Raw genomic sequence first — 24,980 nt, 5'->3', positions numbered from 1 at the left:
GCGAAAACGAAAACGCGTTTTGCGACTTTGTGACATACTTGCGACGATTTTCTTTTTTGCATGCAGCCAGACTTGATGCATGAATGATGACAGACTTATTACTTAAATTTATAGGAAAAAAAAACATGTCCTAATTTATTGCACTTCATTTTTTTTTCTATTGAGAACTGACCATGCTTAGTTAAATGTTAATCGTTTTTTCTCATCACACACACACATTCGGATTAACGAACTTCGTCTCGTTTCGATTGCGTTGCGTTTTCGGCTGGTGAAAGTGAATTTTTAGGTTAGTGTGCAACAATTTCGTGTGTATTACGTATACATCAATGAACTATGATTATAATATAAACAAATTTTACATTCGAGACAATATACAGGATATTTTTTAAATATTTATTGATAAAACAAACTTTGAATAAAGTACATGAATCGTTTTGTTTAATTTTCCGCAGCCGAATGTAAACATAAATATTTAATTTTTACATGCTACTTTATTATAGACAGAGAAAAAACGTAAGTAATGCAAGGCGGTTGTGCAGAGTCGTAAAACAAAGCAAAAAATAAACGCGAATGGAGTAATAACGCGTTTAATGCTGTAAAGACGTTCGAAAGAACATCAAGGCGAACACAAAAACACATACGAAATGTAAAAAAGAAAGGAAGAGTCAGTGTCGAATTAAATCCGAGACCGAGACCGAGACGTAACCGCGCATAACACACGTTGCTTCATTTTTTTTTGAGTCCAAATACACAACATACGTGTATGTATAAAAATAAAAACAGTTGTTTCAATTTTATATCATAACTTTTCCTCTGAGGACTTTAAATAGTTTATTTTAATACAATACGAGGAAAAAATTGTTTTATTCTAATCTTATTGTTTGTTGGTAATCTTGGAACGGATGGACGGATGTGAAAAGTTTAGATTATGTTTATTTTATGTTTTCCGTTGAACTGCACGAGTTTTATTCAAAAAAAAGTACGCCAAACTTTCTTATGTTGAATACACATAAAAAAGACGAGAAAGTAATGAACAGTTTCAACAAGTCTCGATTTTCGTGTGTTGTAGTCAATTAAAAAACGTAACATTATGGTTTTGAGAATGCTAGATGGCGTTAAAGTAGTCAAATAGCCAGATGCAGAGGTATTATTGGCTAAACAATTTCTTTATTTTATTTTAAAAATAATTTTTTTTATTAAATAAAAAGTAGCCTATAACCATTCGGGAACCACTAAGAGTATGTGTACAAATTTTCATGATGATCGGTTAAGTAGTTCTTGCATGAAAGTGTAACAAACATCAGGACTTTCGCATTTATTATATTAGTAGGGATGTATAATAATGTTGGATCATGCAAAGTGCATGCACGTGTTGCATACACTGGCTATTTATTTCTACAGTCAGTTCGAAATTAATTTCAAATATCGAAGCGATTAATATTTTATGATCTGTGTTGATATACATTAGCATAAATTATAAATTCATTAAAAATAGCAATATTAATCATAGACATTCCATACTCATTAGCAATCGTTGTTATTTTTAAACTTGTAGCTATCATTTTGTATATTTTGAAATGGATTCGACATTTGTAGAGTTTACAATTTGATATTTAACACACTAGGTGAGATTAGAGTTTATGTGCATGCATTAGTTGGTATTAGTGCGCATTATCGTCTCATTTCAATCGTTGAAATGCACGGCAAGAGTCGTCAAGCCGAGCGTGCATAATGAGCTCGGTAATTTAATCTCGTTTTAAATAATGCGATCGGCGTGCAATTGAAATCGCTGCCAGCGAAAAGCAATTCTTCGCGATACATATGCAGTGGCTGTGATTGTGCGCACGGCAATTTACGTGATTGTCATTCCATGCGCTTATCGCTTTTATCGCGCGAGTATTTACCATTTAACTTCGCATTCCGCGTGTCTTCTTTATTGATATCATCGACGCTAATTGTTCTAATTGATTATTACTACGTAAAAAAACATTTAATGCAGGCAACCAGGATGTCATTTAATTTTAGATTTGTTATATTGGTTGCATATATATCTTGAAATAATTAAAAATATTTAACGAAAATATTTGCTCAGGAGATGATAATGACATCAATGAGGAAGTCGAATGGTTTCATTATAAACGCAATAAACGTGCTAATTTATTCAAATTAGGAATATATTTAAATACAGCCGTTCATGGAGATTATAGTCATTTGCCTGACTTATAATAAATATATTTCGTTGGACACCAATCAGTTTTTTGTTGTCATTTTGTGAGAAAAAGAAAACTTCGATTTACTCGCGATCTAATCTTTTACCAATCTGATAATTACAATATTATAATCACGAGTGCGAGTTAAGTGCGAAAGTGCACTGCACAACGCATCATTAACATCGTAATAACATTTCTGCAGCCGATAATAATAACCACTCGGCGTCTAATTGCAGGCGAAGCGAAGGAGCGTTATCAATAATGACATTGCGCTAATTTATGCATTTAATTTCAATTTCGTATAAATTTTCATCTAGTTTTTTTCATGAACATATTACGTAGTTAAGGGGTGGAATAAATAATTTATACAGGGACGGCTTTAATTATATAAAGTGTATAAAGTACTTTAGTCACGACTTTGGCCATCTGTATTTAAAGTACTACTTTTTGTGCATCAAAATCAGCGATTTATAGATGAAAATAGAAAAAATTATTTAAAATTTTACTAAATTTTTTAATGTGTGATATTTAGTGCGGATCTGATTGAATGTTTGAAAACTAACGAAAAGCGCGCGACATGAGTGCAAACGTACAACAACAATTTGCATTTTGAGCGCGCGGTGTGCGAAATATGCGCATTTATTTCTATTTTTATTTCGATCGCTATTTATAGCAAATCCAATTTAATGCGACACGCGGCCGTAAAGTCGACGGCGCATTCTCAACCCCAGCGCACAGCGTCCCTGCAAATAGTGTTTATTAAATTTACACGCGCGTATTGTGCGACTCTGGACCAAACAGCTCGCTTTACATCGAAATGATCGCGATAAATATTCAACTCGCTTATTATTTATTCTATTTGTTACTAATATTGTTACACATGCGCACCTATTTGTGATTTTATTAAGTCTAATAAAATTTAATGAATTACCTGCGTTTATTCTAACAATATATTTTATTGTTACAGGTTTTCAACAGGATGATTCCACTTTTAAACTAAGCACTAGAAATATTTTAATAAACAATGTATCAAAATTGTGTAAAGTTGCTGTACGCATTGGCGTTGTTAACGTTGTGCGTGATAAACATAAACTGTTGGAATGATAGTGCCAGCAGTGCTCACCAGAGGACGCGCAGTCGGCCGAAACTGCAACCCAACCAACAGTATCAGTCACGCAACAAACCCAACATTGTTTTGATTTTAACTGATGATCAGGATGTGGAGCTGGGATCGTTGAATTTCATGCCTAAGACTTTGAAGTCGATCAGGGCGCATGGCGCTGAATTTCGGCATGCGTATGTGACAACACCGATGTGTTGCCCGTCGAGGTCTTCTCTGCTAACCGGGATGTACGTGCATAATCATCAGGTTTTCACCAACAATGACAACTGCTCGAGTACCAACTGGCAGGCAACCCACGAAACACGTTCCTTTGCTACGTATTTATCCAACGCTGGATATAGAACTGGTGAGTAGCAAGTAAAACATAACCCTAAACTAGTATTTTTAAACACGTCTATAAAAACAAATAGATTCACTTCAAAGTGAATTCCTCTACGCGCTTGTGTCGATTAAAACCTCGTTAACTCGCTGAAGGGAAAAAGCGCGTAAAGTACCATCTGTAATTGAACGTTTTCGACGTAACAAACACTTTTACACGCATCCGAAATTCCTGCGGTTCTTGCCTTAATCAAGCGTCGATCTCGATGTTTTCTTCACCGGCACTGGAATAGAATCGTAACTTTTTAACTCCGGCGTCTTGTGTGTTTATTTGCGTGCGTTCTGCGTGGTTTGATGTTTTTTGATGTGAAGATGATGCTGGAGCACTTCGGGAGTGTGAAGCCCACAATCGTAAAAACCGTGGAATCACACACAGCCCACATGGCTGCATTCATCTTCTTCATCTTTTTGCTTGTGTTCTTCACTCGCCCACCTACGCTATCATTATCATGCTTCATATTAATGTCGACGCGTGTTGAATGGAGAAACAAATAGATGAATGAACGTACGCTTGAGTGGACAAATGAATGAATGAAACTCGAGCCAGAGACGAAAGTTTAAGCCGAAAACTCGATTCATTCATTAGCTTGAGTTGAAGTTGGTGTTGCCAACGGTACCTGGATAATTAAAATCAACAACAACAACAGCGGAGATTTCTATGAGTATTTCTATACGCCAACAGTGATTGAACTGACACATTTTAGGAGTGAACTACTTAGTGGAGTTTTAAGAGTTTTAATTGACTAGTAATTTAGTTGGACTTCCTTTAATGGTTCTCGCTTAATTACTAATATGGTATATGACCAAGACCATACTTGGTCTCCGGATTATCACGGTGCCCAAATTTGTTTACGCAATGAATGCGAGAGAATTAAAATTCATTTTTACGAGTATGCTCGTTGCTCGTTTGAATTATGCTTGTTATGCTTGTTTTCTTTGTGTCGCGAGTGGGCAGATAGTTGGCTTATTTAGGACGTCGCCTAGTGGTGCTCAATTCAACCCAGTTTTCCGGCTGCGGCTCAGAAAGGTTTCCCATGTTTCGTGCGTATCTTCAAATCCATAATGATACACTCAACGACGTTCAAGGTACTTTTAGTCGGAATTTTCACCTGCACTTTACTCAATTGCATAGTTTTACGTTGGTAATATTTTTAATTTTAAACAAAATTTAGTATTTTGGTTTAAAAAATATTTTTTTTTACTTTTATCGCTAGTTTTTTCATGGTTTTGAGACATAAAAAGTGGTACTTTACACACAGACGTGACTAAAGTACATTAATCACGGGTTTTAGTCACGGGGAGGAGATTTTTTAAAGAAAATTAACTAAAACTAAATTATTATGATTATTTTATTACATTGTATTTTTCCCGAAAGGAAATGCATTGTAATAAATTAAGTTTTTGTTTTTCTTCATGTGTAGCAAGCAGGTGCATCGCCTAAATTAATTTTCAAGTACGCCTCCTTTGTACACATACGCGTAGATTTGACTATAATTCACCATTGCTCATACACCTACTTCCGAACATCCCAACCTTTTGTTAGCAGACTTGCTGCTACCTTGCGTTCACTACGAGAAAACTTTACGATTCACCTTAAAACCTCTCGAATAGTTAGCATAGATTTATGCGTCGTTATGCAACAAAGCGCGACGTTATTAAACATTTATAAACGTCGCGTTTATGGCGCAATGAAAATCGGCATAAATAATCACGACAACGTCGTCGTCGTCGTCGTCGTGTGCATCCTCGTTCTCAACCTACTCAACCTACCGCTCTCTTCTTTTTGTTGTAGGCAGCGCGGCGGATGCAACAAGAAGCATCGCATGTTATTAAATTCTATTTTACATGTTTTAACTTATTTTCATTGTGTAGTAGTTGAAGTATGGCACGAGTGCCGCGCACGTGGTTCAGGCCTATACCTGTAAGTTGATACTTTTTCCTTGAAAAGTTTTAATCAAAACTCAAATGTACCGAGAATGGCAGCGGCAGTGCGGCTGAGAACGCAAATGAGGATGGTAATAAAAGAAACGTCAAGTTGTTCTTGGAAAATGAAATTAAAGTGTGGACGCTGTGTGTGGACGGCGATCGGAATTTTATTAAGCTGTCAATCACGCAAATAATAAATCTTTTCAATGCACTCGAATTTCAATTATTTATACAGAAAAGCACTTATGTTACTTTCGCGGTAAGTAAACAGTATTAGATTTCATATTTTCACATAATTCTAGTGACAAATTATTTGGAAACATCCTGTATATCCCGTCTGGAAGTCTAAATTTTAACTTAGTATTCAAAATTTTATAGTTTTCTACTTGTTTTCTATGCCTCTCACTTTAAGTATTTCACCAAAACACGCGGTAAAGAACACTCTGTATCTTGAGATTGAAGCGTCTCTTCTTAACTATCTCTTCAACATCTTATAGGAGAAGAGTTGTTCTTTCATTTGCTGTGCAATACACTTTAAAAAATAACCTAGAACAGTCCCCAAAATGTAACCAAACTTTTTAATATTTAAATCTTTTTTAAGAAAATGTCATTAACATGCTGCGGAAAACACTCTGTATCTTTTGATTAAGTTGTCCAATCTTTAATTTTTTTTAATAATCTATTAAGGGAAAGTTGTGCTTTTGTATGATATATTTTTCATTTTTCTGAAGAGCTTAGAACTACTCGAAAAATGCTATCAAACTTTGACAATTTTTTCCATTTCAAAATCACGTTTTGTTAGTTGTACAACATGGAACAGCAACTTTTACAGTATTCAGTAACAAGTATGCACGTTTTCGTAAATTATATTGTTCTGCTCGATGCGTGCAGTTATTGTCCTTTTGAACTCGCATTTGCATTAACATTAAACATTGCGTTGCGCTTACATACGTTGATTTCTCCGTTGAATTTTTGAGAGGTACGAAAGCGTATTTCTCATTTATTATGCGATATTTGAACATAAGACGTGTTGAACTTTCCTCTGTTATAAAGACTGTTTTATTCCAATCATGGTAAAATAATTATAAACAATTATGTCCCTGAACATGTGCACTGAAACAAAAATTCAAGTAGGTCACATAATTTAAATGTCCGGGTTTCTGACAAAAAAAAACTGTGATTACATCGTTAATTGTTGTCATAATACTAATATTTCTTTGGTTTTAGTTTCTTAGAAATCTGAATACTAGTCAAACCATTTGTTTGCTTTTGTTTCCAGCCTTAATACGATAATTTTTCATCACGTGCCCGCGTTTTCAAGTTCAAGTAGTGCTTTTTGCGGCAAGAAACGCCTCGCGGCTGAATTGCAATTAACCCATTATCCTCACGATATAATAACATTTCGGATTCTTGTACTCGATGTCTCGGCTGACTCATTCGCATCTGCAATTTGCGCACAAACGACAATCCGCAGCCATACATAGTCATACGCTGGTAATGTTAGAATAATAATCATACTCGAAAAAGAATCGCATCACATCAACAGATAGTTATTTTGATTTGGGCATTAAAAAATATATAATAAGAGTAGATGAGTTACTGGCGGCGAGTGGCCATCGCGTGGGTAATCTCCTCGCGAGCAAGAAACATAAATAAATGAACGCACAGATTCCGAGATGCTTGGACTCTGGCAATAATAATGCATGGAAAAAACTCTCTAGTAGCAGCGGCAAATTATACGCGCGTGTTGAAGGCGGTTTTGTTATGAAATCATGCACTACTGTTATTTCTCGAAGCATAATATTTTCGTGTTTTGCGTCGCGAATAATTCAAAGAAATAAAAGCAAAATGAGAAGATATAGGTTTTAACATTATAAAACTTCATATAACGGCGAAATTTCTATCACTTTGTTGATTTATATTAATTTTCTCTGTGTAACGACAGAGAAATATTTTTATTTCTCACAGATTATGACCTAGAATTTTTTTTAAAGACATGACATCGATGGTAACATTTGAAATATTGTTGGAATTATGATCCCAACATCACTACAAATTGCAATGCAAATTTCTGTAACTTAAGCACGATTTTTCAGCTAATTTGTTGGGGTACACGTTGCGTTACAACAAAATCATTTAAGCAATACACAAGTGAATACAACTGAGCGACGCGGAATTCATATTTAGACTTCAAGAAATATTTACCGGCATTTTTACAAGAATAATTAACAAAGAGTAAACAAATACCAACCAGCGTAAATTCCCAATTTTGGTTATTTTTTGTTTGTTTTTCGATGTAACGTGGTGTATTTGCAGTTTGGTATTTAATGGCTCTTCTCGTTGAGTAATCAAGCTCACATTGCAATTCATTTCCTGGCAAACATCGTTTAGCATAATTTATCATAGGTATGAAATAATACCACAGTGTTTTCGTTTCGTTTGCGTTGGTAGTGTTGTCCGCACTGGCCATACCCAAATCCATCACATGTGTAACAATAACTCCCATTGTTATCTGCTTTTTTCTCTAATTATTAACAATAAAAAGCCAATAAAATGCTCTCGCCACGCATGGCTCGGCGCGTCATTATTCAAATTATGTTGAATAGCGTCTGCGCGCCGCTAGACATCGCGTCGGCTCGCGCTAATAGATCGCGTTCGTTTGTGTAATTTAATGAAAGTCAAAAAGAAGCGAACGTGGGCCACAGAGGAAATCGTCGTCGGATGTCTCGTGCGACACCTACGCGCATGTAAATCGCCATGTAACTGGCAGCGCAGGCGAAAGATGATGTGAGCATTTGCCTAATTGCCTGCTCCACAAGAACATTTTATTTAATTTGTATTTATTGATACTGCAAAAACTTCCCCGACATTTCTTAAGTGTGAAAATTAATATTACATCATTAAAATACCAAGTAATACGCTCTGAATCATTCCCAACAGTTCAACACTCTGTTTTAAGTGTATTATGATTATTATGCACTTGTCATTTCTTGCGCATGCGCATTGTGCACTTTGCGCCCATTTAAACAAATTGAAAACCTCTCAACAATTTGCAATCTACGAGTGAAGAGAAGCGTATTTATTTATAACGATCGCACTAATCATAACTATGTAATATACGACCGATCATGATGCTGTTCATGGTCCTCTCGCAGTCGAGGACCAACGATCGCGAATTATGTGCGTCGTCGCGCAGATCATTGGAGCATAATCCATTTAACATTCCTCCACTCGAAGAGCATGTGCACATAATGCGAACATACTCTCCGAATAACATCTGATATATGCGCGACTTTTTTTCTGTAATCAAAAGCGGACCGCAAACGCGCCGAACAAAACGAACAACAAATGCGCACGCAACTCGTATAGCAACAATGTATTATAAAAAGATGCAAAACGAGTCCGGCCGGCGACGTCCTTCTCGGTCCCGAGTGTGAGAACTGTAACGGACTTTGATATTCACTCGTGAGAACATACTTTCGGCGATTTTATCCGATTCGACAACTAATTATTTACAATAAACATAAAATAAGAGAAAGTCCATTTAATCTATAGGCAACTTTATTAACATACATATTACATTTTCAGTTGTAGGTATATTTAAAGTGGTGATTGTTTTGTTGCAGGTTTTTTTGGTAAATACTTAAACAAATACAACGGTTCATACATCCCGCCTGGTTGGCGAGAATGGGGCGGGCTGATCATGAACTCGAAGTACTACAATTATTCGATCAACATGAACGGCAAGAAGATCAAACACGGCGCCGAGTACACTAAGGTAGGCAACGTTTATTAACCTTATGCAACCCAATACACACACTTTTTTAATGCGTTTGTTAATTTTAACTTCTTCCTGCTTGATAGCTACCCATGTTATATTCTAGTCATTATCATCATCAAAATTATTACACTCTAATGGCAATAATGGCAATGACTCGGTATATAAATATATTGCCATGCATGTTCTTCGTCCATTACGAGATTATTACATTTATTACGTACGTTGAATTTATAGCTGAAGAGGCTCACCTTTAACTTTTGCCAAAGGTTTAAAGGAGTGTATCATCAACCTTACCTGCGTTGATTCTCAAAATATATAAATCTGCATCGCGAAATGTCTGAAATACCTTAAAAATTAAGATTAATTTTCCTCGAATGTTTTGTCATGTTAAATTAACGAAAATAGAAAAATGTTTAATGTTTTCTGTTCACGCGATTGAGATTTAGCAATGAAATATAGATAGAGTTGGTAAGTCACGACAGGATTTTTATCACCTTAACACTCCACTCCTCGGTTTGAAGGATGACCTCACGGTTTCATTATTTTCTTCCTGGGAACGTGTGTCTTCTTGGTATGCATGACATTAACCATTGATTTTTAAAGCGACGTCTTGCCTCGCATTGCTGCGCGTCGTTAGTCGTCTCATATTGTCACTAGTTACGTTGATAAGTGACCACCTTATATCACGGGGTTGAGACAACCGGATGTCGTTTCGTATTGGTATCTGTGCGCACCTGAGAAGTGTCGCGGCGTTAATTGCTGCTGGACACGAAACTTCCTTCATCTTCAACTATTTCGCGTCGGGAATTTTAGTCGGAAGGAAGGTGGAAAATTGCGTGTTGCGTCAAAACTAATTGTTTTGCATTCGAGCGCCCCCTGGTGCGTCATGGTCATATCTCAAACCGGGGTTGATGGCGGCGATTAAACTTTCGACGTCCGGGCGCATGTGGCTGGGCGTTTCGTTTAATTGTCCACGTTTAAGTTCACTCAACATCCATTTTCATTGGTTAACCACTAGCGATGCGATGCACATTCGTTTTAATAAAGTTTAATGCGTATTATCAATTTGTGCAAATGACGAAATCGCGTACACAATTAAGCGTTAAACTTCACTCAGTTTAATGTCCACTTTAATGCGTTGCAACACTTTAACTGTCATTTTAATAGAATTACGAGGAATTTACTTGATTAATAATGTGAAAAACTCAAGTTTATTTTGTTTACTAAACACCTCGTAGTGTGAACTGCAATTTCTAAGCATCTGCCATGAGTGGCAGTGACTAATTTCTTATTTCGTCGAAACTAGAAGACTATTTCATTTAGTTGCAATTCCCTGCAATTGCAAGAAGTAACCGTGCAGAGCGCATCTTCTTTGACGTCGAGGAATTTCAATAAACTCGCAATCGTTTATTATTTAGCGCGAAATTGCGAGGCCAGCGCGATTCGTAAATAAAACCCGTAGGTCGTATTGCATAATTAATAACATAATATAATTATCAGCTATAAGAGACGGGTAATGTGTACGCTCGCGTAATTGCGAGCGAACGATCGTAAAAACTTAACGATACCGGCCCGTCGGGGCTGCGGTTTGAAATTTTCATTTTCTTGCCTTTCCTTTATCCCACAACCTCCAGCAAAACCACGTTTAAGTGCACCAACCTGCAAAAATCTAAGAGTACGCGATGCTGCGCTCGAATCTACTAGTAGATGATAGAGAGGCCCGCTTGTAATTATAGCATTTTATGCATTGTGTGCGCGCTTTGAGCTCTAATGGTTAATGAATCCTTAAAATAGAAGTTAATTAACATTGGAACTATTCGAGCGTCGGAAGTCGGTGCTTGGTACTCTGCGGATCCGCGCATTATCGCTCTTTGCTTGCACATTCGCTTGAATGACGGCGGCGCACGCTAATTGAAATAAAATTTCGCAGGTTGCGCTCGCACCTTTTCCTCCTCTTCTCAACCCTTTCAATTTACACACAGTTTGAGATGTGGCACATCGAAGATCTAATTTAATGATAAGCGCGACTATTTTAACTTTGCACGCCGGATTGATTTCGATTTTCTTCGTGCTATATTTAGATTAATTCAATTTCAGGATATTAAATATTCGCTTATTTCCGGCGGCGAATATTTGATTTTAAAATAAAAATCGTTTTTGTTTGCAGGATTACTATACGGATCTTATTGCGAACGACTCGATCGCCTTTCTTCGACAATCGAAAAAAAACAATGTGAACAAACCAGTCATGTTGACAATGTCTTTCCCAGCGCCACACGGACCGGAAGATTCAGCGCCACAATATTCGCATCTCTTCTTTAACGTCACCACGCATCAGTAAGTTGAAAGATTGCAGTAACTTTTCTTTCTTTCTGTTTTTTACGTTTTTTGTTTGTCGATTACAATGCTTCCTGTTGGTTTTTATCTCAAATGAATTTGACAACAATAACAATCATACTATGATGATAAAAACGCAATCTATAAGAATTTAAGTCGTGTCTAGACGCAGTTATTTTCTTTTAATAGCTATACTTTTTCGGTAAACGACCTTCCTATTATAGATTACATAAAATTTTTGGTGGAGGCGCCAGTTTCAAATTTTTGTTGATAATTTTACTTTATTGAAATTCCGAAAAGCATATTTGTTAAATATTCAACCCTTGTACGTTATATTTACTTCCTGAAAGGCTTTCACACGAGTTTTTCGATTTTTCCTCACGCCGCTGGAGTCTATTATCGGAAAAAGCTTTTAAAATAAAATACCACGGACTTTGCTTCCCCACGCAAAAAGTCGCGCATCAGCGGCCGAAAAAACGCGAGCAAAAGAAGGCTGCAAATGTTTTTCGTTAGAGACATTATATAAACTTTGCTTTTTTTGCAAACTTTTCGCATCCGTGTTCGATCGCGCGCTGTACTTTACTCACGCCTCGCCTCGTAAAGTCCCTAATGAAATACAAATTTAGCTGGAATTAAGCCGAATTCAGTCAACCCCATACAAATAAATTGTATGCCACAATCGTACTCGTTTAAATTATGTTAAGTGTCACATCGTAAACTGTGGCATTCCTACGGATTCGCAACAACAATCATCGATTGTGTTTCGGTGCGGACTTTGATGATTCTTATTGTTGGCATTGTTGCGTGTCGCTAATGGCGGTTATTTGTTCTCTGCTCCAGCACGCCGTCATACGACTATGCGCCAAATCTGGATAAACAATGGATACTTCAGGTGACGAACAAGATGAAGCCGATACACAGGGAGTTCACCGATTTGCTAATGACCAAGCGATTGCAAACGCTGCAATCTGTCGATGCGGCCGTCCAGCGCGTCGTTCAAGAGCTGGATGTGCTCGGGGAATTGCGCAACACTTACATCGTTTACACGTCGGACCATGGATACCATCTAGGGCAATTCGGTCTGATTAAAGTGAGTAAACTACATTTTACTGTATCAAAATTTATGCGGTTGGCAAAAACTTTGCTGGAATGTGACTTTTTATAGGGGAAAAGTTTTCCTTTTGAATTCGACGTCCGTGTGCCGTTCCTGGTACGGGGTCCCGGTGTGGAAGCTGGCTCTGTTGTCGACGACATTGTGCTGAACATAGATCTAGCGCCGACGTTTTTGGACATTGCCGGCGTTGAACAGCCGGCGCACATGGACGGACGCTCGGTGCTTCCGCTTTTCCTGAACACGAAGCGCAAACGAGTCAAATGGGCCGACACGTTCCTCATTGAAAGCTCGGGCCGGCGCGAAGTCCACGACTCGGCGCACAAGTATTCGTTCGCGGCGAATATGATGAATGCGTCCACGAGCGTGCCGCGCGGCACTGAGCTTTTTACGACGGAAACTCCGGGCGGTTATTCTCCCGCAATGAGTGCCAGTTCCAGCACGGCGAACGCAGCCACGACGCCGAAGGATATTTACGATCCCGACGCGGATCGCACTTCGGGCGAAAGCGATGCGGAGCTGGATAACGAAGATGACGACGATGCGCTGGATGCAAATGAGGATGGGAGCGAGCAGGAGGAGGCGCAGCAATTGGACAATCAACTGCTGCCTGTCCCCAGGCTTCCGTCGATGCCAAAGTCGCAGCGTTTGGAAATAGAATGCATCCAGCAGAATTGGCAGCAGCCATGCAAGATGGGGCAGAAGTGGTATTGTCAATTGGAGCATGGCCGGTGGCGGAAACACAAATGCAAATTGCAATCGGGTGTTTCGAAGAAATGCGCGTGTCTTACTAAAATGGGGATTGTCTACAGAACAATGCCGGTGAGTTATAAGAATTAAATCATCAATCAAATCTATTTGACATCTTTTTTGGTTTTTATTTTCGCAGAGTTTTGGTACGCAAGGAAAGCGAAGTGGTGCTCTACGAATGCGGAACAAGCGTGATGTAGAGGCACCTGAGCTAGAGGAAATCTTATTCGGTATGCTCGACGAGTTCAAGATTCATCGGCTGACGCACCGTGACAAACGAGATACGCTCAGTCACGTGGAAAACGTGATGGAGAACATCCAGTCGAAGCTCAGTGGCCTGGAGGCCGTCAATGCCTCCCTGCCTGAGGAGCAATCGATAAAAATCAACTTGGACACTAACAAGATCTCCGAAACTATCCCCGGATGCGAGCTTATGCCGGACGGGCACATGAATTGCTCGACAGTGATCTTCCACGATCGCAAGTCCTGGCGCAAGTCGCGGGAACGCGTCGACAACGAAATACAAAAGTACAAACAACTACTGGAGAATCTGAAAGAAATTCGGCGCCATTTGAAACACACGAAGCCGATCACGGAAACGGATGAGTTGGGAAACACTACCGATCATACTGATTTGGTCACCGTGAACAATAACCTGCAGGTCGGACATTTTGATTCCCGTTTGGTTAATATTCCCGAGTATTCCACCGTCAAGTTTGACATTTTTGATGTGGGACAACGGAAACGTAAGAAGCATCCAGAGGCGGGTGAACAGCTACATCATAAAAAGCGTAAGAATCACCACTTGCTGCCAAATGCGACCAACGAATCAAGGCTTCCTACGTCCCATCATAATCATAGGCATCGACATCGCCTGCCACCTGCAAACACAACGCCATTTTCTACAACTGTTACCAGCACAACCAACGTCGTACAATCTTCAACATTCGATGATGATTACTTTAATTCATCAACTTCAACTGCTTCACAATCAGTCACACCATCTGCAAATCGTGATAACGAAGACAATTCAGCTACTTCTAGTACTACTGAAAGCCAGCCTATTGTCCCTGAAGTACTTACTACGACCACAAGCACAAGAAGACCACTAACGACCACTAGCCAACCAGAGGAGGACGATTACTGCTTGTGCGCCCCGGAAGATCAAGAAGAAGTTGAAAAAGATGATAGAGAAGTTGCGCGAGAAGCTCGCAGGCGACAGAAAGAGGAACGCATGAAAAAGAAGGCGCGGAAAATGCGCAAGAAAGCCCAGCTTGAGAAAGAATGTCTCACGGAGAAGATTCATTGTTTCCGGCATGACAACGACCATTGGCGCACGGCACCGCTGTGGACTTCCGGGCCTTTTTGCTTCTGCATGAACGCCAACAACAACACGTACAATTGCGTACGGACAATCAACGCCACGCATAATTTACTTTATTGTGAATTTGTCACTGGTTTCAAGACATTTTATAATTTAAGAATTGGTAAGACATAAATTTCTAAATCTTAAATCATATATGACTTAAAGTTAACATCCGCATATTATCAACTTGTAGATCCTTTCGAATTGACGAATCGTTTCGAGCAGTTACGTCCTGAAGAAAAGAGTTATCTGCATGATCAACTGATGGAACTGATGGCCTGCAAAGGAAGAAGTTGTACTGTTGGTTCGTTTCCGCAAAGATACAAAGTGAATGGCATGGCGCCATTTTTACCACAACCTCAACGAAGGCGTAAAGTTGAAGATTTTAATGGTAGGCACTTGAAGTAAAACAATATTGTGTATATCCTTGGGCGTATAATTGCTTTAGCCTCTAGTTGTCTGCTTGCATCCATTAATATTCTCATTGTATCTACGTACATAACATTTTCATTTCGTATTTAACACCTTGATCATTCTCATCTTGTGGAAATACTAACTCATTGTAATTTTTGTGTGTGTAAATTAGCGGCGAGAACTCTGCCATTGTCCACTCACAGGTCCTATAATGATCGTCACAGTAGACTAATTAAGATACCAAAGTGAGTATTGTTTAGGTCAATCATCAACCAGTTTTATTTTAAGTGTTTTTTAGTTGTATGTATCATAGGTGTTGGTATATTTAATTGTACGTATTTATTTGTATGAATAATTATAAAAGAATTATGATTGCAGATCCTGGCGTCGCAGACAATCGCGACCCTCGTGGCGCGATCGCAGAAAACGCGACCAGCTACTTAATGGCACAAACGGTGCGGCGCAATGGTAATCGATTCATCGCAAGAACTTAACGTTGCCATCGAGACGACAACGACTGACACGACTGAACAAAAGCAATTTATTTGTGATTCTACAATTGAGGAAGTTATGATTATGTTCATATCAATGTTCATAGAGTTCTTTTTTTGTTGAGGTGTACTAGCTAGGCACTAGTATTCGAACATATGAGATTACTGAATTCAATGAGTACGTTTTGGAAGTGTACAAATATCTATATGCAACAATGCTCTGAATTAAACAAATGTACTCGTAAAATGCTTCAAGCTTTAAGTGTTTTCTACAAGTGCAGTCAGCATGGAGGTCTAAACATTTGAATTCTCTGTATTTGTAGTGGTTATTTTGTTTTAAAATTCATATCTCAAGAAATGCTTCAGTGATAAACTTTGAAGCGTTTTGACTTGATCTCCAAGTTAACAATGTTGGTATTAATTACAATTAATTGCCCCACAAACAATAATCTTTTATTGTAACGCATTGATCATCCGGAGTACATACAGTTAATGTGATATTGTCTTGTAGTAGACGAACGTAGAATGCAATTGTGTTATCAGACACAATTGAATGGTCAAATGAATTATAATTATTCTAATTATTTTCTACTAATTTATCTTAATGTACAATTACGTATACATATAATGACTATTATGTCGATATAATTTATTTACGAACTACGAGCATCCTAAACTATAATCTTCAAATAAACATCTCTATGTTATAAGCTAGTATTATATTCCAACAAAGTTATGTCAATCAATAGTCGTGCTGTTTATAGATGTAAAGGATGTATATACTAATGGAATAGTTGGTGGTGCGATAAAATTAAGGAATCAAAAGAGGCTACACATGTTAGGGTACTTGATGATGAACTTGTGACAATGGCAAAAACATCAGATTGTGAACCAAAGAGAGTTTATTGTAAGATAATCAATTTAACATGTTAAGAACAGATTGTAATCGATGCGTAACGACTAGCGGTAGACATGTTTAGTAATCATTAAACGCAAATACCCATAAATCAAGATGCAATGACTAAAGTATTAATTGTATGATAAGGACAGTATACTGGTGCAGAATTATAGTGCCGTTTTCGACGCTTTTATTGGCTGCTTCTGACAAATATTATATTAAATAAACCTGCTGTAAACGAAACATGCAATGATATTACTTAATTCCCAATATCAAAAACCTATATCTCTACTTAGTTTGTTTCTGTATACTTTTAATAATATATATTGCTGGGTACTATCTGCATAATTCATAGATGTCACTAGCATGAACTAAAAATCATAAAATAGAATTGTATTGTTTATTTCTATATTTATCGGCAAACGTGAAAATTCAACACGAGAATTGTGTTTGTTTTGCACACAATATACACTTTCTTATCGCATTCCGGTGTATCGCCGTTGCCATCCCCTCACGCCGCACGTTGCCGCATCTTAGTTTCGTTTTTATCGCAGGTAACGTGCTAAATGCAATTCGCGCGCAAGGTCGCGTGCCGTCAACGCGCATTGCTTTTACTTTCTTATCATAAACTGTTGTTCGTTGCTTGTGGCCAGTTTCGTGCCGGTCTCTGTTGGGTCCAGACGTATACGACTGTAGCATTGTTATTGTCAGTGTGTATTGCATAAAAGGGTGACTTTTCACCCGATTTCGTGAAATGTTTGTATTTTTTCGGGATTACACGCGACCTCGGCGGTTCAGTAACTTCAGCGCGACGCCTAAAGATGCGGAATTATTAGGATTACCCATCCTACTGGCGTAAGTATCTTTTAACTTTTACATTGATTGAGTTACAGACAGTTTGTTTTTATTTTAATTTTTATATTCTGCGTTTGTGTATAAACAACTTTTTTGTGTTGCGTTGCAATCTCTTCATGCAGCATATTTTAGTTCAGTTTTGATGGCATGTATTGTGCATCGACGCGCCGGCTTTGCGCATCTCTTGCTTTCTTATCATAAACTGTCGTATCGTTGTTGTTGTTATATTTTGCACGACTTTTATAGTTTGTTCGAATTTGCATATATTTAGTACTGTCGCAAGTGGCTGTATAGTTTCTATGTGCATATGTGACAATACCTGGGGTATGTTCTTCAGTTGACTTTAATATGTAGCATGGATGGATTTGTTGTTGTTTGTTGCAAATTGTGCGCGATTTATTGCGGCGTGCGCGCAATATTACCGCGTGTTGGCGTGTGCCGCCTCTGATGCGCGATGTGTTCAGCGCAGTTTTGTGCCGATCGTTCGTTGGGTTGAACTTGTTTTTGCGGCTGTTATCTTGTGTTTTGAGTTTGTAATTAGGTAAATCGTGTTTATTTGATTGTATTTCATTATTACTGACGTGTTTATTGTTTTATTGGAAGATAATCGGGAATCGAATATACAAAACCGTTAATTTTCTGTGCGTTTTTTGTGCGTATTGCTTGATGACCGCGTGCTATCAACTTGTTTACACTGCACGGTCGCGAGATACAGGCAGCATGAAGCCCTCTTGCAATGCTTGTTGTGATATTATTTCGTTTAATTGCGGTAGATCTGTCGTGGTGTTCGGTATTTTGTTGGGGACAATGTTCTGCGTGGAAACCGAAAAAGAACGGTAAACGGTGCATAATTTCTATATTTATCGTTTCCGTGCAGTTAAATCGACTTTGCTTACGCCGGGTTAGAACGATATCTTGTCTTGTTATGGCTGCGAACATGCTTATCTCATCTTGTCTAGTATCCCTCTACTTAAATGTGATTTAATTTTAAATTCTCAGTTGGGTTGTATTTGATTGTGTGAATTTTTCACCCTTTCTCGTGAAATGTTTGTATTTTCTCGGGTTTACGCGCGATCAAGGCGGCTCACTAACTTCAGCGTGGTGTTTAGAGATGCTGAATGAAATTCTCCATCGGGTGGTATTTGTTAGCGGTAGAAGTGACTCGATTCAGGGCACCTTACGAGTATAGCGGTAAAAGTGACTCGTGTTCAGGGCACCGTAGGAACCCACAAAAATTCGCATTAAAGGGTGAATTTTTCACTCGTACTCGTGAAATGTTTGTATTTTTTCGGGTTTACATTGACCCCCAAAATTGCATTTTTATGTTCGAAGGCTTGATTTTTATGGTTTTTGAGTTTTGCATCTGAGTCTGATGGCATCAGTTTGTAAGTGTTAATTTCTTTATCATTTTCTAATTAACTCTTGTGAATATTTCACAAATTAACTGCATTTTTGTGTTCGAAAGACTAATTTTGCTTGTTTTTAGAGATTTTTTGCACTTAGTCTGACATCGTAGAAGGACCAATCTTGCATCAGATTGTAAGTATTTAATTTCTTTATCATTTCTTTGGTATCCTCACAAATTGACTAAAATTGCATTTATGTTCTGGACTGATTTTTATAGTTTTAAGTTTTGTGGTCTGATAGCTGGTAGAAGGGCTCATTCTTGCGTTTGTAGTATTTAATTTCTTTATCATTTACCTAAATAACTTTTGTAATTATCTCACAAATTGACCCCAAAATTGCATTTTTATGTTTCGAAGGCTTGATTTTTGCGGTTTAGGGATTTTGCATCAGGTCTGGTGTCGTGAAAGAACCATTCATCAGTTTGTAAGTATTTAATTTCTTTGTATTTCCTATTAACTCTTGTGATAAATTTCACAAATTAACATAAATTACATTTTTGTATTCGAAAGACTATTTTTGCTTGTTTTTAGGAGTTTACCTGAGTTTGACATCATTAGAAGCACATGTTCTTTGCATTAGTTGTAAGTATTTAATTTCTTTATGTTTCCACAATTCACTCTTGTGATTATCTCGCAAATTAACCATAAATTGCATTTTTGTGTTCAACAGACTAATTTTGCTTGTTTTGGGATTTTGCACCTGAGTCTGACATCGTAGAAGGGACATTCTTGCATCAGATTAAATTTCATTATCTTGTGCTTATGTGATTATTACTGTCTAAATGTATGCTTGTGTGTTTCTTTAATAAAGAATATTTTAAGTTTCTAATTATAATTATTTCTCTTATTTCTACCCGATCACTTATTTAACGATTCCTTAAAACCATTTATTTTGAAAAGTTACGTACTAGTGCCATCTATCGATTAGAAACAACCAAAAAGTTTTGAGCTTCGGTCCGTCACGCACAGAGGCAGCACAGCTTCTGGTGCCGCGAGCTTTATCAATCTCTCTTTCTGCGATCTAATATTCCATCTTTTATTTTGTCGACTTTGGAGGCAAAATGACACAAAAATTGGACTCAAGCAGTCGAAACTCAGTTTTGGTATTCGGATCGCAGAAAATTTGAAAGAGCGGTAAATAGTAATGGCGGGAAAAAGTATTGTTTAAAAATCTATTCAACATATTCGGTTTTCAAATTCTGAAGGGATCGACAACAAAAGACTAGAAAATTAAGAACTACATAATTTGATCAACAGAAAAATTCTACTACAAAAGGTGGCATCATTATTGAAAATCATCAAAAATAGCTTCAAAAAGAATTTTTTTTAAAAGAAAAGTTTTGTTATAAAAGAGCAAAGATATACTTTTATGATGAAAATTAAAATTAGAGGTGGCGTTAACTTTACCTATGTCCACTTTCTGCGTTCAATACGACAGACAGATGAGCAGCAACATTTCAGCAAGTTTTTCACCGACAAATTTTGTCAGGAAATCCGTGAAATTGGTGACAAAATTCTTTTGAATAATGGGATCACTTATGAAGTTGAGGAGGCAAAATCTCCAGCAATCTTGAATAGCGGGCGTAGTTTAGTTACTCGTGGATAGATGACACTACTGATACCGTTTTTAAATAAATATTGATACAATATAAAATTGATTTTGAACTATTTTCCATATCTAGCAGTGACATTTCCATTAAAGTTTAAGGGATTTATGAATTAATTAAAGGAGTAACGGTGTTGCGAGTTATGTTCCCCGTTTGGAACAAATAAAACAATCAAAATTTATAGTTAAAAATATAAAACAACAATTTTATTGAAACATGACACACCACAAATTCAATTTCTCAATATATACAGCGTTTTTAACAATACAAGCAAGAAAATAGAATAATAATATGCAATTATATAATATTCTTTTTATAACTTTTAACAAAATAAACAAAAATTATATCAATAACAGCTTCAAAATGTTGTAAATTCATTCAATCGTATTTGGAATCATCGCCGGCAATCCAATCTTTAATTTCTTGGGCACTATAAAACAGAATGAATAACAGATTGGTAAAATATAAAATATTATTTCCAAAATATAACATACGTTCTTGGAACTTCAGTCCAGTTGACACATCCATCTTCAGTAATCAATAAATTATCCTCAAAACGCACTCCACCAGAACTACGGAATCTCTCCAGTTGGTCCTTATTGATAAACTTGGCTATCTCAGGATTAGCCAATGCTTCATCCAACAACTGGAAAATATTTATGAAAATGAAATATACATATACATAAATTAGTGTTATGCTAAAAAAACTACAATATCAAGCGCAACGAGTACTAGTGCATATACACACAACTATCAATATAACTCGCTTTACGGAATTTTCTAGCAATAACTTTCAATACAGGGAGATAAAGGATTTAATTCTGCATCTAGCAAAATTATTTCGAACTAATTGTGATACCGCGTTCGCGTGTTATGCTAAAAAAACGACAATTCCTAGCACAACGAGTGCAAGTGCGTATACACACAACTGACAATATAACTCGCGTTACGGAATTTTCTAGCAATAACTTTTAATACAGGGAGATAAAGAATTATATTCTGCATCTAGCAAAATTATTTCGAACTAATTGTGATACCGCGTTCGCGTGTTATGCTAAAAAAACGACAATTCCTAGCACAACGAGTACAAGTGCGTATACACACAACTATCAATATAACTCGCGTTACGGAATTTTCTAGCAATATTTTTCAATACCGGGAGATAAAGGATTTAATTCTGCATCTAGCAAAATTATTTCTAACTAATTGTGATACCGCGTTCGCGTGTTATGCTAAAAAAACGACAATTCCTAGCACAACGAGTGCAAGTGCGTATACACACAACTGACAATATAACTCGCGTTACGGAATTTTCTAGCAATAACTTTTAATACAGGGAGATAAAGAATTATATTCTGCATCTAGCAAAATTATTTCGAACTAATTGTGATACCGCGTTCGCGTGTTATGCTAAAAAAACGACAATTCCTAGCACAACGAGTACAAGTGCGTATACACACAACTATCAATATAACTCGCGTTACGGAATTTTCTAGCAATATTTTTCAATACCGGGAGATAAAGGATTTAATTCTGCATCTAGCAAAATTATTTCGAACTAATTGTGATACCGCGTTCGCGTGTTATGCTAAAAAACTACAATTCCTAGCACAACGAGTTCTAGTGGGTATGCACACAACTGACAATATAACTCGCGTTACGCAATTTTCTAGCAATATTTTTCAATACAGGGAGATAAAGGATTTAATTCTGCATCTAGCAAAATTATTTCGAACTAATTGTGATACCGCGTTCGCGTGTTATGCTAAAAAAAACTACAATTCCTAGCACAACGAATACTAGTGCGTATACACACAACTATCAATATAACTCGCGTTACGAAATTTTCTAGCAATAACTTTTAATACAGGGAGATGAAGAATTAAATTTTGCATCTAGTAAAATTGTTTCAAACTAATTATGACACCGCGTTCCCGTATTATAACAATATAACCACAATTCCAAGCGCAACAAGTACTAGTGCGTATATACACAACATTCAATATAAGTCGCGTTACGGAATTTTCTAGTAATATACTTAAATACAGAGAGATGCAGAATTAAATTCTGCATCTTACAAAATTATTTCAAACTAATTATGACACCGCGTTCCCGTGTTATAACAATATAACCACAATTCCTAGCGCAACGAGTACAAGTGCGTATACACACAACATTCAAAATAACTCGCGGAACGGAATTTTCTAGTATTATATTTAAATACTGGGAGACGCACAATTAAATTCTGCATCTTACAAAATTTTTTCAAACTATTTGTGACACCGCGTGCGCGTGTTATAACAAAAAAACTACAATTCCTAGCGCAAGGGGTGACAAAAATCACCCTTTCATTCAAATTTTTGGCGGGTTCCTACGGTGCCCTGAACACGAGTCACTTTTACCGCTAGCCTCGTAAGGTGCCCTGAATCGAATCACTTCTACCGCTCACAAATACCACCCGGCGGAGATTTTAATTCTGCATTTTTTGACGCCCCGCTAAAGTTACTAGGTCGCAGAGTTCGCATAGAATAACGAAAATATACAAAAATGTACCTAATACTGACAATCAGAAGTATCAAACATACATACATACTGTACATATTCTAAGTACATAAAAATATGATGAGACTTACCAGGAGTGCAAATCTTAAGAATGAGAATCGTAGAACAAGTATTGAAGCCAAGTAGGAAACATATCAGAGAATGGATTTGTATTAAAACCAGAATTGTTCGCAAGAATCGACACTACAAAACTCGAAATTTGGAAAATGGTTGAACTGTACTGAAGTGAAATTCCCGATCAAGTAAAATTGCGGTAAGAACAAATCAAAATAATTCAATGAAATATTTAATCTAAAGAATAGAAATACTAACGCCGATAAATAAGTAGAAGTCAAACAATTATCGTGTGCAAGTTGTAGGGTACGGAATAAATATATTTTTATCTGTTTTATTTTCATGCACCAACAGGCCTAGCATCTCACATCAGTCGGGAGAGCAAACCGAAAAGAAATGTCAATAAATTCGCATATCAGGGGCATTCCAGTGTAAACATTAAACATCGGTAAGAATAAGCATTTACCAGGCGGGCAATGTATTAAATTCATATTAATTCAAACCGGAATGACAATTACAATGACGCGAAACTGAACTATGCCCATGAAATGAAGAATTTAATTATAATCTCACCCATGAACTCTCACCCTGTGTATTGTAACTCATGGAACGTCACTGGCCCCTTCGGTATTTCTTCTCAATTACTATAATAAATAAATAAAAGTTAAACACGTTGGTATAAAATGCAAAATAAAAGAATGTTAAAAAAATCGTTCCATTCCACACGGCGAACGAGATAAGAACACACTAGTTGTAAACAAACACCGATAAGCGTCAATAGTCAGAAGATTGAACACAATGCTAGCTGGCAATATCGGCACAAGTAAGAAAGGCTTAGATTTTAATTTGAATTTAATAAAAGATGCACACGTTTATATGAATTTACTATATTAATTAGGTTTTAAGACCGTATTGTTTGCAACGGAGCTGAGATATCAAGGGCGGCCATGAAGCGCTTGAAAGGCGAACACTACGGCGAACGCGACGTTATAATGGATACCGACAGACGCTTAGAATGAAAACTAAACCAATTACATTTATCATTAACTTTAATGAAGTCCAATGTTATTTACGCAAGGGCAGAATAAAAATAAATAGTACTCCACCAATTGGAAGATAGCCGACGGCACTTCACAACAGGTAAAACAACATAGCCGCGATACAATTTACGCTAAATAATAAATAACAATACTAAAGTTGTACTAAAGTCAAGTTACAATTAATTAGTCAATTGATGATTGAATATAATTCGAATTGGAAAGTAGAAGTCCGGATAAACAATACGAGTCGCGCAAAATACGTCTGGATCAACCAACGACCGGCACAAAACTGGCCGCAAGCTGCATAAGTAACGACGAGGCAGTTTATGATAAGAAAACAAGAGGTGCGCAAAGCCGGCGGGTCGATCGCACGCGACCTTGTGCGTCAGTTGCAATAGATGCGCAAACTCGGCGGCGCGTCGATGGAACGCGACCTTATGCGCGAATTGCATTTGGCAGTTTACCTGTGATCAAAACTAAACTAAGATGCAGCAACATGCGGCGTGAGGTGCTGGCAACGGACGACACACGGCAATGCGATACAGGTATGTATATGTGCCCACCAAACACAATGCTTTACTTTACAATTTTCAGTCCATGCTACGTTCATATGTTATACAGTAGTTTCGAAATTCTAGGATTTATTAAAGATAATAAAAAAATACAATTCG

At 37.3% G+C, this 24,980-nt stretch overlaps 2 protein-coding genes across 5 annotated transcripts in view; one reads left to right on the top strand and one right to left on the bottom strand.

Moving 5' to 3' along the window:
• Positions 1-17,028, top strand: part of LOC135795732 (extracellular sulfatase SULF-1 homolog) — a 33,727-nt gene extending 16,699 nt beyond the window's left edge. For 2 of the 3 annotated variants that reach the window (XM_065307503.1, XM_065307504.1), the window contains exons 2-10: positions 3,178-3,679; positions 9,264-9,415; positions 11,586-11,755; positions 12,596-12,845; positions 12,921-13,688; positions 13,756-15,103; positions 15,176-15,373; positions 15,569-15,641; positions 15,775-17,028. In XM_065307503.1, the coding sequence (XP_065163575.1) occupies positions 3,235-3,679; positions 9,264-9,415; positions 11,586-11,755; positions 12,596-12,845; positions 12,921-13,688; positions 13,756-15,103; positions 15,176-15,373; positions 15,569-15,641; positions 15,775-15,868 (3,498 nt within the window). In that variant the 5' untranslated portion in view covers positions 3,178-3,234 and the 3' untranslated portion in view covers positions 15,869-17,028. The remainder of the gene's footprint in view (positions 1-3,177; positions 3,680-9,263; positions 9,416-11,585; positions 11,756-12,595; positions 12,846-12,920; positions 13,689-13,755; positions 15,104-15,175; positions 15,374-15,568; positions 15,642-15,774) is intronic. The other variant, XM_065307505.1, reaches the window with a different exon arrangement.
• A 3,802-nt stretch (positions 17,029-20,830) lies between these two features.
• On the bottom strand, positions 20,831-23,891 carry LOC135795570 (xaa-Pro dipeptidase-like). Of its 2 annotated transcripts, none has more exons than XR_010549091.1 (3): positions 23,857-23,891; positions 21,148-21,299; positions 20,831-21,083 (listed from the first exon to the last, which is right to left on the bottom strand). XR_010549091.1 is itself a non-coding variant. In XM_065307285.1 (3 exons), the coding sequence occupies exons 1-3, from the start codon at positions 23,873-23,875 to the stop codon at positions 21,032-21,034; spliced, it is 237 nt and encodes a 78-aa protein (XP_065163357.1). In that variant the 5' UTR covers positions 23,876-23,891; the 3' UTR covers positions 20,831-21,031. The 2 variants fall into 2 exon arrangements, 1 of the variants encoding a protein (XP_065163357.1); XM_065307285.1 differs by having other exon boundaries at positions 23,843-23,891.
• Between the last annotated feature and the right edge of the window lie 1,089 nt (positions 23,892-24,980).

Source organism: Atheta coriaria, unplaced genomic scaffold, assembly GCF_025399875.1.
Source record: "Atheta coriaria isolate IRGN ID8LTWV9N9 unplaced genomic scaffold, Caltech_Dcor_3.1 hic_scaffold_7_pilon, whole genome shotgun sequence".
NCBI classification, from domain to species: Eukaryota; Metazoa; Arthropoda; class Insecta; order Coleoptera; family Staphylinidae; genus Dalotia; species Dalotia coriaria.
The sequence above is the reverse complement of the archived record's forward strand: the minus strand, read 5'-3'. Positions and strand labels throughout refer to the sequence as shown.

Excerpts from the sequence above, each read along its gene's own strand:
- LOC135795570 (XM_065307285.1), bottom strand. The coding sequence starts at position 23,875 with ATGAGTTACAATACACAGGGTGAGAGTTCATGG. Across the intron at positions 21,300-23,842 it reads CACAGGGTGAGAGTTCATGG|TTGTTGGATGAAGCATTGGC; the intron begins GTGAGATTATAA and ends AATATTTTCCAG. Across the intron at positions 21,084-21,147 it reads TGGACTGAAGTTCCAAGAAC|TGCCCAAGAAATTAAAGATT; the intron begins GTATGTTATATT and ends TCTGTTTTATAG.